The sequence below is a fragment of the Oryzias latipes genome, chromosome 18, assembly GCF_002234675.1.
Source record: "Oryzias latipes chromosome 18, ASM223467v1".
NCBI classification, from domain to species: Eukaryota; Metazoa; Chordata; class Actinopteri; order Beloniformes; family Adrianichthyidae; genus Oryzias; species Oryzias latipes.
Window position 1 is genome coordinate 22,012,356 of NC_019876.2, and position 12,853 is coordinate 22,025,208.

Here is a 12,853-nt window from a genome sequence, read left to right on the forward strand (position 1 = left end):
TAGGATTCCAGTGGTAACGCTTGCTGTGTGTGCGCGTGTGTGTGTGTGTGTATATGTGCTTTTGTGCTCGTGTAGGTGACGAGGCCACAGAGAGTCTGATGAGTCTGAGTCCGTCAGAGCTGAAGAACCTGCTCCACCACATCCTCAGTGGGAAAGAGTTTGGCGTGGAGCGCAGCGGTCAGTGTGTTTTCTGTTTGTGTTGAAGCTGTGGATCAGTGTCTCTGATGTCCGTTGTTCGTGTTTGACTCCTCCTCCCCCCTTGCAGTCAGAGAGGGAGATGATGGCATCAGTCCTGCCATCTCCATCCACCACCTGGGGAACGTTGGCGCCACCAAGAGTGAGAGAGCGGGCATCAGCAAGCTGAAGAGCGACATAAAGATGGTAAGAGACTGCAGCACAGCTGGAGCTTCCAGCAGAGCTTGAGGACAACAGATCCAACCCTGGAGCTGACACCTGAAGGATCCGGAACCTGACCTGACCTGTTTGGACTGGACCAGAAGAAACGTCCACTTTTAGAACCAGACTGGACATCAAGAGAATGTTCAGGGGGGCTAGGATTAGATCAGATATTGTCTGCATGCCTATCCTGTAGCAGGTAGACCCTTTTTTCTTCACACTTTCATCAGGAAGGACGGAAATCTGACCGTCCACCAGAAGACTTATCCCAACAGCTTGGAGCAGAGGTGCTCATTACGTGGATCGCGATCAACCGGTCGATCTTCAAGGACATGAGTTAGATCGCAGGCCAGGAAAGATAGATAACCAAAAAAAATATATATATATTTTCAAAAAATCTGTCAGTTAATCAAAATCCATGTCAATCAAGTATGAGACTTGATTGACATGCAGAACAGCCAATCGAATATCCTCTGATACACGCATCACTGCACATGTGTGTTTAAATACACTGAGCGCACATTCTGTCTGCCATTAGAAAGTTGCTACTTGCCCCACGGCACGTCAAGTCCCTGGCAGAAGACCACTCCAGCCCACTGGAGTGTTTGTTGAGGCCTGGATCACACCGCGTTCCTCCGCAGTTCCCGCCCGATGAATCCGATCCATGCTCCCCCCATTGCACGGTTAACAGCAGAGCATGAAATATGATAGTCGCTGCTTTCTGATTTTGTAATAAAACGTGTCATCTGTTAATACACAAGTATCTCTGCACATAAATTTGTGTACTTTTACTCTGTAGTTTTTGAATTATCAGTACATAAACAATGTCATGTACTAATAGTTCACAATACTATGTTTATTAAACAGTATTTTAGTCTCAAAATACTTTATATATATATATATGTATCTCTCTCTCTCTCTCTCTATATATATATGTATATATATATAGAGAGAGATATAGATGTATATATAGACATACATCTTGGTCTCAAAAGTAGCTCACATGCCAAAAAGGTGTGGGCACCCCTGGCTTAGAGGATGAGGCAGGTCAGGATCTTTGTGGTGAAGAGACTAACCCAGCTCACTGGCTTTTATGTTTTTACAGCTTGAGCACACGATGTCTCTGTCTGTGAGTATGATAAAAAATGATCATCTTATTGGTGCTAATTCACCTGATGGAAGGGAAGGAGAGCTTGAGATGCATGGGGCAAATCATGACGCTTGAACAGGGCGATCATTCTTAATCCAGGGAACATAATCCTCATGTCTGATAATCTGCTTTATTTTTATAAATAAAATAAGGCAAAAGGTAATTCAAAGAGTTTTAAATAAGAAAGATTAAAAAAAGGAAGTCAACACAAATTAAAGTTAAAACATTAAATTATACTTACTCACATGACCCTTTGGAACCCCCCCACTAGAAATTCCCAGTGTTGGAAGTCCTCTGTAGATTATCGAACAAATACAGATCCCTAAAGGATACTAGTACTCCCCTCTACTAGTAGAGGTAAAGAGCTGGTTCAGTGCTCTGGTCAACTACAGACCAGGACCGTGTTTGATGTGTTCTGATGGATTAGCTGGATCATAAAAAGTGAAGTTCATGGAAGCATTGAAGTGCAGCAGAAGCAGGGTCTGAGGTGGGCTGTGAGGAGCAGGTCCTGGACCATGATGGGTAAACATCTGACCTGGAAGGCAGCTGATCCAACGCGTCACTTCCCATGACACCCATGGGGGGAGGGGGAATGAAACCCTGACACATCTCCAGGCAGTGAGCTCCTGTAGGTTCTTAATTATCATCATTAAGGACGAGTTGTCCAAAATTGAAGTTACAGATCAGAAGGAAGCAAATGTCTCGATTTAACCTAAACCTTGATGTCTCTGTTTGCTGTTGTCCGATGTCTTCTGTCTTCTTTAGACTCTGATTCTAGCTGCAGTCTTGTTACACACGTGCAAAACTTTATCCAAATTCCAGAAATGTTGAAAAAAACCAATTTCGCAATCACACTGTTTCCATTAAATCATAATTATGCAAATAAACACAAACCAACTCCTGCGATAAGTCATGCAAAAACATGGTGAAAGCAGATACATTCAAATTTCTGCCACGGCACTAGCGCTCATCATCATCTATCAAAGGAGTTTTATTTAGACCATGGAGCGGCGAGCTCCTTAAATGGGGGAGAGACTACGGATGAAGCAATTTTGGGAAACGGTGGCTGGTGATTTTACATTGGAGCGTTGGATCCAACAGTTCCACATGACATGCTCAACTTTATTTTCAATAAATGCAGGTTTTTCAAAATCGACATGTTTCCATTAAGCAAATTTATTATCGCAAATTTAATTTGCACTATGTAATTTGAAACACAGCTTTTTTATTTTTATGAACCTTCAGTCTCCTCCAGGCTGTCCGGATTCTTCTTTGACTTTTTTCTTCTTCTGCTTCTCAGGGCGTTCAAAGTCCGTCGCTGGATATGGAAAATGTGGAATCGGGGGTAAGGTTTGCTTTGAAATATATACTTTCAACAGTTTGAAACTGTTGTTAGTTTTAAAAGAAGGGCTGCATGGTGGTGTACTGGGTAGCACTGTCGCCTGACAGCAAGAAGGCTGTGGTTGAAATCCTGGCGTGGTCCCTCTGTGTGGAACGTCCATGTTCTCCTCGTGCATGTGTGGGTTTCCTCCCTACGTCTCCATATGTGCTTCATATGTTAATTGATGATTCTTTATTGGCCCTTATGGGCAAACGTGAGGGTCTGGCCCTGCAACAGACGGGCGATCTGTGCAGGGTGACCCCGCCTTAGGCTCCAGCAGCTCAGTGAGTCCAATAAGGGCTTTTGAAGGTCCATAAGAGGGATGGATGGATTTAAAAGAAACCATGACAACCCTCTTCGACAGACTGGCGACATGTCCAGGATGTCCCCTGCCTTTTCCCATAAGTGGCCGGGATAGGCTCCAGCAGCCCCGTGACCCCGAAAGGGATAAACGGGAGAAAATGAATGACAACCCTTGAGGTTTGGGGGGTGTTGTCCATCCTACTATCCTGCCTCCTCACTTTTAGTATCAGAAAGTACTAGAAGTACCCCTTAATCCTTCCATTAAAGTCTATCAGGTGGATCCACGGAGCACACCCATAAGTTACACACCTATTGGCATCTTCAACAGAGTTTTTATGGACCTGCGGGTTTACATGGGAGTTGATGGACCTGCAAAGTTTCAAAGGTTCCGGGTTTAAATAGTCTGCAGGAGCAAAAGAAGCTCCTCCACTGTGAGGATGGTGCTGAGAGTAGCATGTCAGGAGGCACGGCCTAGAACTGCTACATCACATAGAGGGGCATTGCACCTTTACACCAGCAGAGGGCGTTCCTGCTGTAGAGCAGTGTTTTTCAACCAGTGTGCCGTGGGAGATGGCCAAGTGTGCCGTGGGAAATTGCCATCATTAACTGATCTAAAAACATTTCCCATCTCCAGGATTTTAGCTCTCTGTTCATCCAAACAGGCCCTGATAAAACACTGAGGAGTTAGGAATATAAAAGATCGTAAAATACCTTTTCTTTGCGTTCATTTTATTTTATTAAAGACATTTTGATAAGAATGACGCGATTCAGCTGCACCTTCGGCTGTATTTTGGAAGAGTCCCGTGTTGGGGGGGTTAATCACATGTCATCGGTCTGACCAATCAGAAGTGGTTAAAGTCTTCACTTCCTTGTCCCGATTTAGCTCGTAAAGTCGCTCAGTTCTAACAGAAATACCAGCTAAAGCTCGTCTTTAGCGGTGTAGCTATCCACAGAATCCGGTATCAGACCGTGGAACAAGTGAACAAAACAATGAAGCTCCGAAAACCGATCTCCGGCCGTTTTATGCACTACATTTCCCATGATGCATTGGGTTGTGAGAGTGACAGCGCAAAAGGAGATCTGTTGTTAAACGTCTTGAAACTAACGAACACACAAACTGTTTTTAAATCTTCTAACTTAACTTTTATTGCATCTTTTAGAAAAAAACAGCTGCAGTTTCCAGCTTTTTCTGTAACAATTATCTCAAAAATGCATGTGAGATTGTGGAGGGGCTGTAGATCAATACAGACTATGAGTTTCTCCTTTTTTTTTAATTTTTGGATGCTGGTGTGCCGCGGGATTTTTTTTAAGGTTAAAGTGTGCCGTGGCTCAGAAAAGGTTGAAAAACACTGCTCTAGAGGGCTTCCATCATCTGATGCTTTTGTTTTTTCTGCTTATCTATATGTTTGTTTGTTTGCTGCTCAGAGGTACCGGCTGCCGTCCATAGAGTCTCTGGACATTTCGGACAGCATTCCTACCATCAAGGACACCAGACATGGACAGTGGCTGCGCAGGAGACGGCTGGACGGCGCGCTGAACCGAGTTCCTGTGGGCTTCTACCAGAAAGTGTGGAGGATCCTGCAGAAGGTCTGAAAAGACGCCAAAGCCTCTGGTCTGGTCGCTCTGATCTCTGGGCAGACACTCAGTGAAGTTTATGCTTCACTTGAGCTGCTGAACCAACTTTGCTTTTCTTTGTTCCAGTGCCACGGTCTGTCCATCGAGGGCTTTGTTCTTCCATCATCCACCACCAGAGAGGTCAGGCTGCTCCGTCTTCACAGGCATTTTTAGTTTTGTTCCTTTTTAGCTAAAGATTTACTCCTCTTTTCGCTTCTTCTGTATTTACTGATGGTGCAGCAAACACACTGTGCTGTAGCTAAAATTTGGGTCTTTCAGACTTAAACCTGGATTCTTCTTAGGCATTTGCTGTTATTTCTGAGCACATTCCTGTGAGAAGGTCTGAAAACTGTAACAGACTTATGTTTGAAATTTTTCGTGCACCATTGGAGCCACACTGGAGGCAGTGATGGTGAAGTGTCTTGCCCAAGGACGCAACCACAGTTGACTGGGGGGAGCGGGGATCAAAGCGCCGATGCTTGGATCATTGGCCGACCTGCTCAACCGCCTGTGCCACTGCCACCCTTATTGTAATATTTCCAATAAAAGTTATTAACTTAATTTATCAAATGGACCACCACCTTGGAATCAGTTTACAAAAGCTTGAAATAAACCTTTTAAATCAATAACATCTGAATATTTTTAAACACTAAAGAGGCATAGGCTGGTAGAGGTCAGCAAACGTTTTACACGTCCACTTTGTAGACAAAACAAACATTGATTGACAAATCTGAAGCAAAAGTAAAATACAGAAAGGGAAAAGTAGAATCTAACCACCTGCCCTGGAGGCTTCCGGCTGCGTTTACGCCGGGATTGTGACGCGGGTTCTTGAAGGCGCATTTAGTCAGTGGAAACATTTTGAGGGGCTTGTTTTTCTTTCTTTTTTTCTGCTGTTTACTGGCGCTTGTCTGCCACCTACAGTTGGACGAGGCTTCATTCATGTCAAAGCGGTGCAAATCTTGTGAATCTACATATGAAAGACTCGGTGTCACAGAATTTAGTCTGGGCACAAACAGCAATCATTCATTTCTCCTCCATGATCAATTTTCGAGCGGTTTGCACTTCCGTGAAGTAATGGGGGATGTCATCTATACGTCACTACCAAATCCAAGTCCCTGATGGATTAAAGTTCAACCTGGTTTAGCTGTCAATTTGTGTTCAGTGGCTACACGTAACTCCATGTGAACACAAAGGCCTGAAACATGCTTTTCCTCATGTTTACATTGACTATTCATTGAAAGTGGTATCTTGAATGCGCGTTGCCGAGGACGATGTGAACATATTGATTCCTGCGGCTCAGATGAATGATCTTGCTCTGAATACCCAGTGTTGCAGTGGTCTTAACCCCTGTGTGCGCCTCAGCTTGTGGCCTCTTCCTGTCTGTTGCCACAGCAGCTGGATTGCTGTTGCTGTGCCGTTGGTTGCTCTGGTTTCCCGTCCTTGGGAGGTCCTTGGCTGCCTACCTCATCAGTCTTTTTGAAGGAGATGTGTCAGTGATCAAATTTAAGATTCTGAGGTTGCTGAATCCAGAACATTTGTCTCTCCTGCTGCAGATGACCCCCGCAGAAATCAAGTTCTCAGTTCACGTGGAAACCGTTCTGAACCGCGTCCCCCAGCCCGAGTACCGGCAGCTGCTGGTGGAAGCCATTCTGGTCCTCACCATGCTGGCCGACGTGGACATCCCAAGCATCGGCTCCATCATCCATGTGGAGAAGATCGTCCATTTGGCCAACGATATGTTCTACAAAGATCAGGTCAGAACCCCCAAACATACACACTCTCCCCACCTTTAGAGCTAGGATGGAAGCCCTCACGTTGTTTCCATCTGTTCCACAGAAGGACCTGGGGGCCGAGGGGCACATCCTAGAAAAAGATCCGTCCACGGGAGTGTGCCGACTCCTGTATGACAGCGCCCCCAGTGGTCGCTTTGGAAGCATGACCTACCTGACCAAGGCGGTGGCGGCTTATGTACAGGACTTCCTGCCTAGCGGGGCGTGTGCCGTGCAGTGAGGAAGCTGAAGCAGCAGCGGTTTCACATGGGGGGGGTTTGAATGTTTTCAGTTTCAGGAGCGCATGTCACAAATATTGCACATTACCATCTTCTGCTCCTACGTCTGAAGTCTTACAGAAGCTAAAGAGAAAAGTCTCCTCTTTTGTCCTTTCTTCACTAATGGAATCTCTAAATGATGTGACTTCACAAAGACAGCAGTTCTTTTGTCAGATGGGACTGATCAGTGGAGAGTTCAAAAAGTTTATATTAGCTGTTTCTATGTTTTTTAGGCTTACCTGCTGTGATGATGGACAGGTTTTCACCTGCGCTGCAGAAAAGATCTTCATTTTTTTGATGGATTTTTTTCAGTGTTTTTGCATGGAAGCTAAGCTTCTAAAGTGAACTTTATGGATTTATTATTGTTTTACTTTAGCGCTCCCTACAGGCTGAACTGTAAACAGGCCATTCTGCAGAGAATAAAGTGAATGTTGAAGAAAACCCGAGTCTGCTTGTTTCTCTGCTCAGGACATGCGACCAAGAGCAGTGGGTGTGCTCCTCCATTTGGTCAGCTGGATTCTCTGTTTTCTGGTCCTAACAGTGCTGCTGGGGACTGCCCACACTCCTGAGCAGGTGCTCTGTTACTGAAGAAGAACAGGAAAAGCTGCTGCTTTGAAAAGTGGGATTCATGTCATGTGCTGGAATCCATGCTGAAAGCACGCTGAAGCACCTCCCCCTGAGGCTGTAGATAGGGGTCTTCCCCTTTATCCCTTGTGCTCTTTAGCAGCTGGATTTTGTAGAGGGTGGGTAGGCATCAAATGTCTTGAAAATGGTTTTTATTTTGCCAGTGAATCTTTTTCTGTGTTTTATAACTTTACCACTAGGGGTCACTAGTGCATTCTCAGTTGCATCCATCTATCCTCCGAACCTGTTTAATGCCTTTCAGGGTCACTGGGCTGCTGGAGCCTATCCTAGCTACTTCTGGGTGAGGCTGGGGTACACCTTGAACAGGTCACTAGTCTGTAGCAGTGGGATTGCCTTGTGAGATTTGGGCAGGTACAATTCATGAAAACCAAATAGCAGGAGAGATTTCCTGGTATTTTTGGAGTCTGTGGGGAGTGTACTAGAAAGTGCTGTGACTGCTGACTCCATTGTTCCACTGGGATACTTCAGTTCCCATATGGATATGGCTGGGATATCTTGAAACGGCATGATCGAGAGGAACAGCCTCCCTGATCTTCACCTGAGTGGTGTTTCACTATTGGACATTTTTTTCAGTCACAGTCCGAAACAAACATTTTTATTTGAAACTCAAACTACAACCAGATTACACAAAAGTGTCAGAATTCTACATTACATCATTTGGGCTGAAGAAACCAAGTTGGTCAAGCATCACTTTTATCTTTTTGTCAATAAGACTATAAAACATTTAGGTCCATCCAGACTTTGATGTTTTCAACACATCACATCTGAAAGACCCAATGTATTTTCTTACAATAAAGCAGGTGGAGGGAAAACAAATGGGGGACTAGAAAAGAGCCATGGGGGATGCCCAAGAGAGGGAAGCAGATGAGGACCCAACGCTGACAAAAAGTTTAGTCAGCCAGATATAAGACCCGGACACGTCATTGATTATAATCTCAGTAACACAGTTGTTCTGTCTTTAGCATTTTTTTACATCTAAAATATAATTATGTTTAAAGTATTATAATTTTATTATTCCAGATGATGATTTTGTTATTTGATAAGAGAATCCAAAACAACTTTGTGCTTCTGTGGAAAAAAAGTTTATTTTCTATGTATGAGACAAAAAACAATTCAAAACAGTGAGTAATATTAATTAGTTGTCAGCGATCACCAATATTGTCCTCTTAATTTTGTCCTTTAAAGTGTTCCGTAGGAGGAACTCTGGCTTTATGGGGTCAGGGACCCACATCAGGTTAAGGACCACCCCGTTTCTGTACAACCAGAGCTGGAGTTTGATTCCTTTTACCTGTTCCCAGTGCATAATAGACTTTGGCTGGGATGCATATGTCATCAGCTCTGTTCAGACGTTTATTGGACAGACTTTCTAGGTGCAGCCAAACGACTGGTTTCATCTTTGCCTTTTGGAGATGTTGTCCTGTTGGCTTCATCAAACCAGGACATTCAATGTAAACCAGAGAGGCTCACAGTTGAGTATGAAGCAGCTGGAATGAGAAATTCAACTCAGAGGCTATGGTTCTTGATTTGATAATGGTGCTTGCTCTCTTTGGGTCGGAGGAGAGTTTCTGCATCAAGTGGAGGGACTGAAGTTGTTCATGAGTGAGGAAAGTGTGGGGCATGAGATTTCTGCCGGGTAAGTGCATGTTCCTACACTCATCTTCATGACTGCAAGGGTGAGACCCCTGATACAGGCGGCTAAAATGAGTTTGCTCTGAAGGGTGGCTGGACACACCCTTAGAGAAAGACTGAGGAGGTCACCCTTGAAGAGCTCAAAGTAGAACTACTGCTCCTCCACATTGACACATTGATGAAGCTTATTTTAGGTGTCCTGTGCATCTCATCCAGATCCTTCCTGGACACCTCCCTCAGAAACTGTTCCATCCATGTCTCTCTCACAGAAAGGGGGCCCTGGGGTAGACCCAGTACAGACACAGCTGGCCTTAGAGCGCCCTCAGGAAGTCTGAGCATCTGGACTGCTGTCCCTCCAACCCAGTTTAACCCTTGAGCTATCTTAGATGACCCCACCCTTACATTGACGTGTTCTCCCTACCATGACAAAGGTGGATAAAGGTGGAAAGATTTCATATAATCCATGGACACCAGTGAGGTTCACAAATCATTGAAGAAAAACGGTTCAGAGCACTGTCTAGTTGGTCTAGATCAGTGTTTTTCAACCTTTTTTGAGCCACGGCACACTTTAACCTTGACAAAAATCCCGCGGCCCACCAGCATCCAAAAAAAAAAAAAAGCAGAAATCCATGGTATGTATTGATCGACAGCCCCCCCACCCCCCACCCCCCACCCCCCCGTAATCTCACGTGGATTTTTGTGATAATTGTGGCAGAAAAAGCAGGAAGTTGCGGCTGTTTTTTCTAAAATATGTAATAAAAGTTAAATTAGAAACTGTTTGTTGTGGTTTCAAGACGTTAAACAAGGACGACTCATTGTGCGCTGTCCCTTTAAGCCAATGCATCATGGGAGATGTAGTGTGAAAACTGCCAAAAAAGGGCAGAAAGACTAGCGTCTCTGAGCTTCATTGTATTGTCCACTTGTTCCACGGTCTGACACCGGACTCTGTGGAAAGCTACACCGCTAAAGACGAGCTTTAGCTGGTATTTTTGTTAGAACTGAGCGACTTTATCAGCAGAATTAAGAACAAGGAAGTGAAGACTTTAAGCACTTCTGATTGGTCAGACTGATGACATGTGATTAGGCCTTCAAGAATGATTGGCGGAGACAGTTAAAGGGGCGGGACTTTTCCTTACACAGTTATAGCTGCAGCTAAATCGCGGTACCGTGATTCTTATCAAAATGTCTTTAATAGAATTAAATAAACACAAAGAAAAAGTAATTTTAAGATCTTTTGTATTCCTAACTCCTCAGTGTTTTATCAGGGCCTGTTTGGATGAACAAAGAGTTGATTTCCTGGAGATGGAAAATGTTTTTAGATCAGTGAATGAGGGCAATTTCCCACGGCACACTTGACCATCTCCCACGGCATACTAGTGTGCCGCGGCACACTGGTTGAAAAACACTGGTCTAGATGACCCAACTCCCAATGTTAAAGTGCCTAGGATAGCACAAGGGTTACGATGAGCAATAGAAGATAGGTGGAAGGATGGAGGTAACATGAATATAAACAGCTCTGTTACTGTCAATGTTTATTATTGGCTAATCTCACATTCCCAGAAGAGCAGAGTTAATCAAGTCCAGCCAATGTTCAGCACAGCTTCCACTGACATGCACTGCCACACAAAGAGGGAGTGGTTACAGTCGTGGTTTATGACCCATGCAGAGCAGGAACATGCTGCCATGTCAGCAATGATGAAACAATTAAAGCAGCCAGAAGCCTGCATGATCCCCCGCTGCTGTTTGTTGTGGTCGTTGTCTAAATAAAACCGGCGGTCACATGTTTACTTGAACAAGTCTGCGCCTCACACCATGAGCAAAGTTCACCTGAACGACACAAATACAGACAGAAAACTTCCCAGACAGCTTTCAAACCTGATGAAATTTGATATTTAAAGATATTGTTTTCTGCATTGGGGTCCTCTTCTTGGCTTTTCTGTGTTGTGGAAACAGTCATGTATTCCACATAAAACACGTTAAAAAGCAAACTAAAACATCATTTAAATCCTTCATTTAAAAGATTTTCATGAAGTCCCTTACGGTGGCTGTATGAGCCTCAGGGGACCTTGGCTCCCCTTAAGATGCTCCATGGGACTGGACCCCCCAAAAACCTGCAGCAACCGTACGGTCAACCTCACATATGGTCGCATGTGACCAAGGCTTAGAAGACCATTTAAAGTTTAACCTGTTTCTGGACAGTAGAAGGAAGCTGGAGATGCACAGGAAGAGCAACCAGACTCCACTCAGGAAGGACCCAGCCAGGTTTTAAACCTTCTCACTGTGGGGTAACCACTGCAGCTTCATGATTAACACTAATGTCTCAAAGTTTTCAGCCTGATGCAGCAGCTTTTAGTACCCAGAAGCTCAAATCGAGCCAGAAGCAAAAGAGGCCATCAGGACACTGACCTCTCACACACTTGGCTGGTGGTTGTCATTGTGAAAGACTGAACATTTGAGCTCCCACAGTTTTTTAAATGTTTTAGACAACAGCTGTAGTGCTAGAGGTCGGATCATGAAGCCTTAAAGCAGATGATTCAGCAGGTTTTTGGAAGATTCCCTTTTCCCCGTTGAACACAGTAAAAAAAGCTCCGTCTTTAGTTGGGTTAAATCTTTTCTCTTTTTTTTAATCTATTCTCCAAACGCCAACACACGTGGCTTTCCACAAACTTGTACATAGAGCCCACGAAGGTCCTTCTCAGTTGTATCTTGGCAGGAGCCGGGAAGAGACTTCATTTTACTCCTGTTTTAAAGTCTTTTGCTGCATAATTCCTATTCAGATTCCATCCTGGACAGTTTAAAATATCTCAATGGTCTCATCTCTTCTTGTCTTTTAGATCTTTTTTTAAAGACTGTAAGAACAAAACTCATGGCAGTGAGGCGGCACCTCACTGTTAACAGCCTTCCTAAGGAACCAGAGAGCTTCTGCTTCTGCAGAGATTTTTAAACACACCTCGCAGACCCATCTTTATAACATACCTTTTAATTGTTGTAGTGGGTTTTTTAACAATGAATATTTTTGAAAATGTACTTTTTAAGAATGTTTGACACTATTTTTAACATGTACTATACAGTCTTATTTTAATCATTATCATTTCTCACCTTTTTATGCTTTAATTGTTCTCAGAAAATGTATTGTATCTTCACGTTTTTTGTTTTGTGATGATTTTAGTGGAAAAAAGTGACAGTTTCAATAAATTGTTTTGTTTTGTATTTTTCCAGAAACAGAAAAATAATGGACTTTTTGTAAAGGGTAAAAACCATAGAATTGACTTCCTGAGGGGATTAAAGAGAGACATCCTGGTAGTGGGACCTAAAGTTTAGTGATTACAGCATCAGTTCAATAATGTTGTCTCATCAACAATCAATCAGACACAGGTGACTCAAAAATTGGGGTTTCTTTCCATTTTTACTGAGTTTTAAAGGATATTTTTAAATCCCTGCAGGAATGAGTCGATGTAAATATGAGATGGATCCGTGTTGCTCTTCGTCGGTATCCGTGTGAAGATCCCTCCAAGTTCTTCAGGACATGTTATGTTGACGTGTGGCCTCATCATCAAAACACAAGACGTCACTCATAGATCTCAGGGAGTTGCAGGACCTGTTTATAAAGTTTATGGATATGTTTTGTTGTTTACCACATTTTTCAAATGTAGTATTTTGCCATTTTAACCTCAAATTAAAGATTATT

The 12,853-nt window shown here is 43.6% G+C and overlaps 1 protein-coding gene across 3 annotated transcripts in view; it reads left to right on the forward strand.

Moving 5' to 3' along the window:
- The window catches only part of phka1 (phosphorylase kinase regulatory subunit alpha 1), a 31,134-nt gene extending 23,802 nt beyond the window's left edge, over positions 1-7,332 (forward strand). For 2 of the 3 annotated variants that reach the window (XM_011487671.3, XM_011487672.3), the window contains exons 25-31: positions 76-177; positions 266-381; positions 2,847-2,891; positions 4,656-4,817; positions 4,932-4,985; positions 6,398-6,598; positions 6,681-7,332. In XM_011487671.3, coding sequence (XP_011485973.1) covers positions 76-177; positions 266-381; positions 2,847-2,891; positions 4,656-4,817; positions 4,932-4,985; positions 6,398-6,598; positions 6,681-6,854 — 854 coding nt within the window. In that variant the 3' untranslated portion in view covers positions 6,855-7,332. Of the gene's footprint in view, positions 1-75; positions 178-265; positions 382-1,501; positions 1,763-2,846; positions 2,892-4,655; positions 4,818-4,931; positions 4,986-6,397; positions 6,599-6,680 lie in introns of those variants that run through there. The other variant, XM_020711742.2, reaches the window with a different exon arrangement.
- Positions 7,333-12,853: the final 5,521 nt, after the last annotated feature.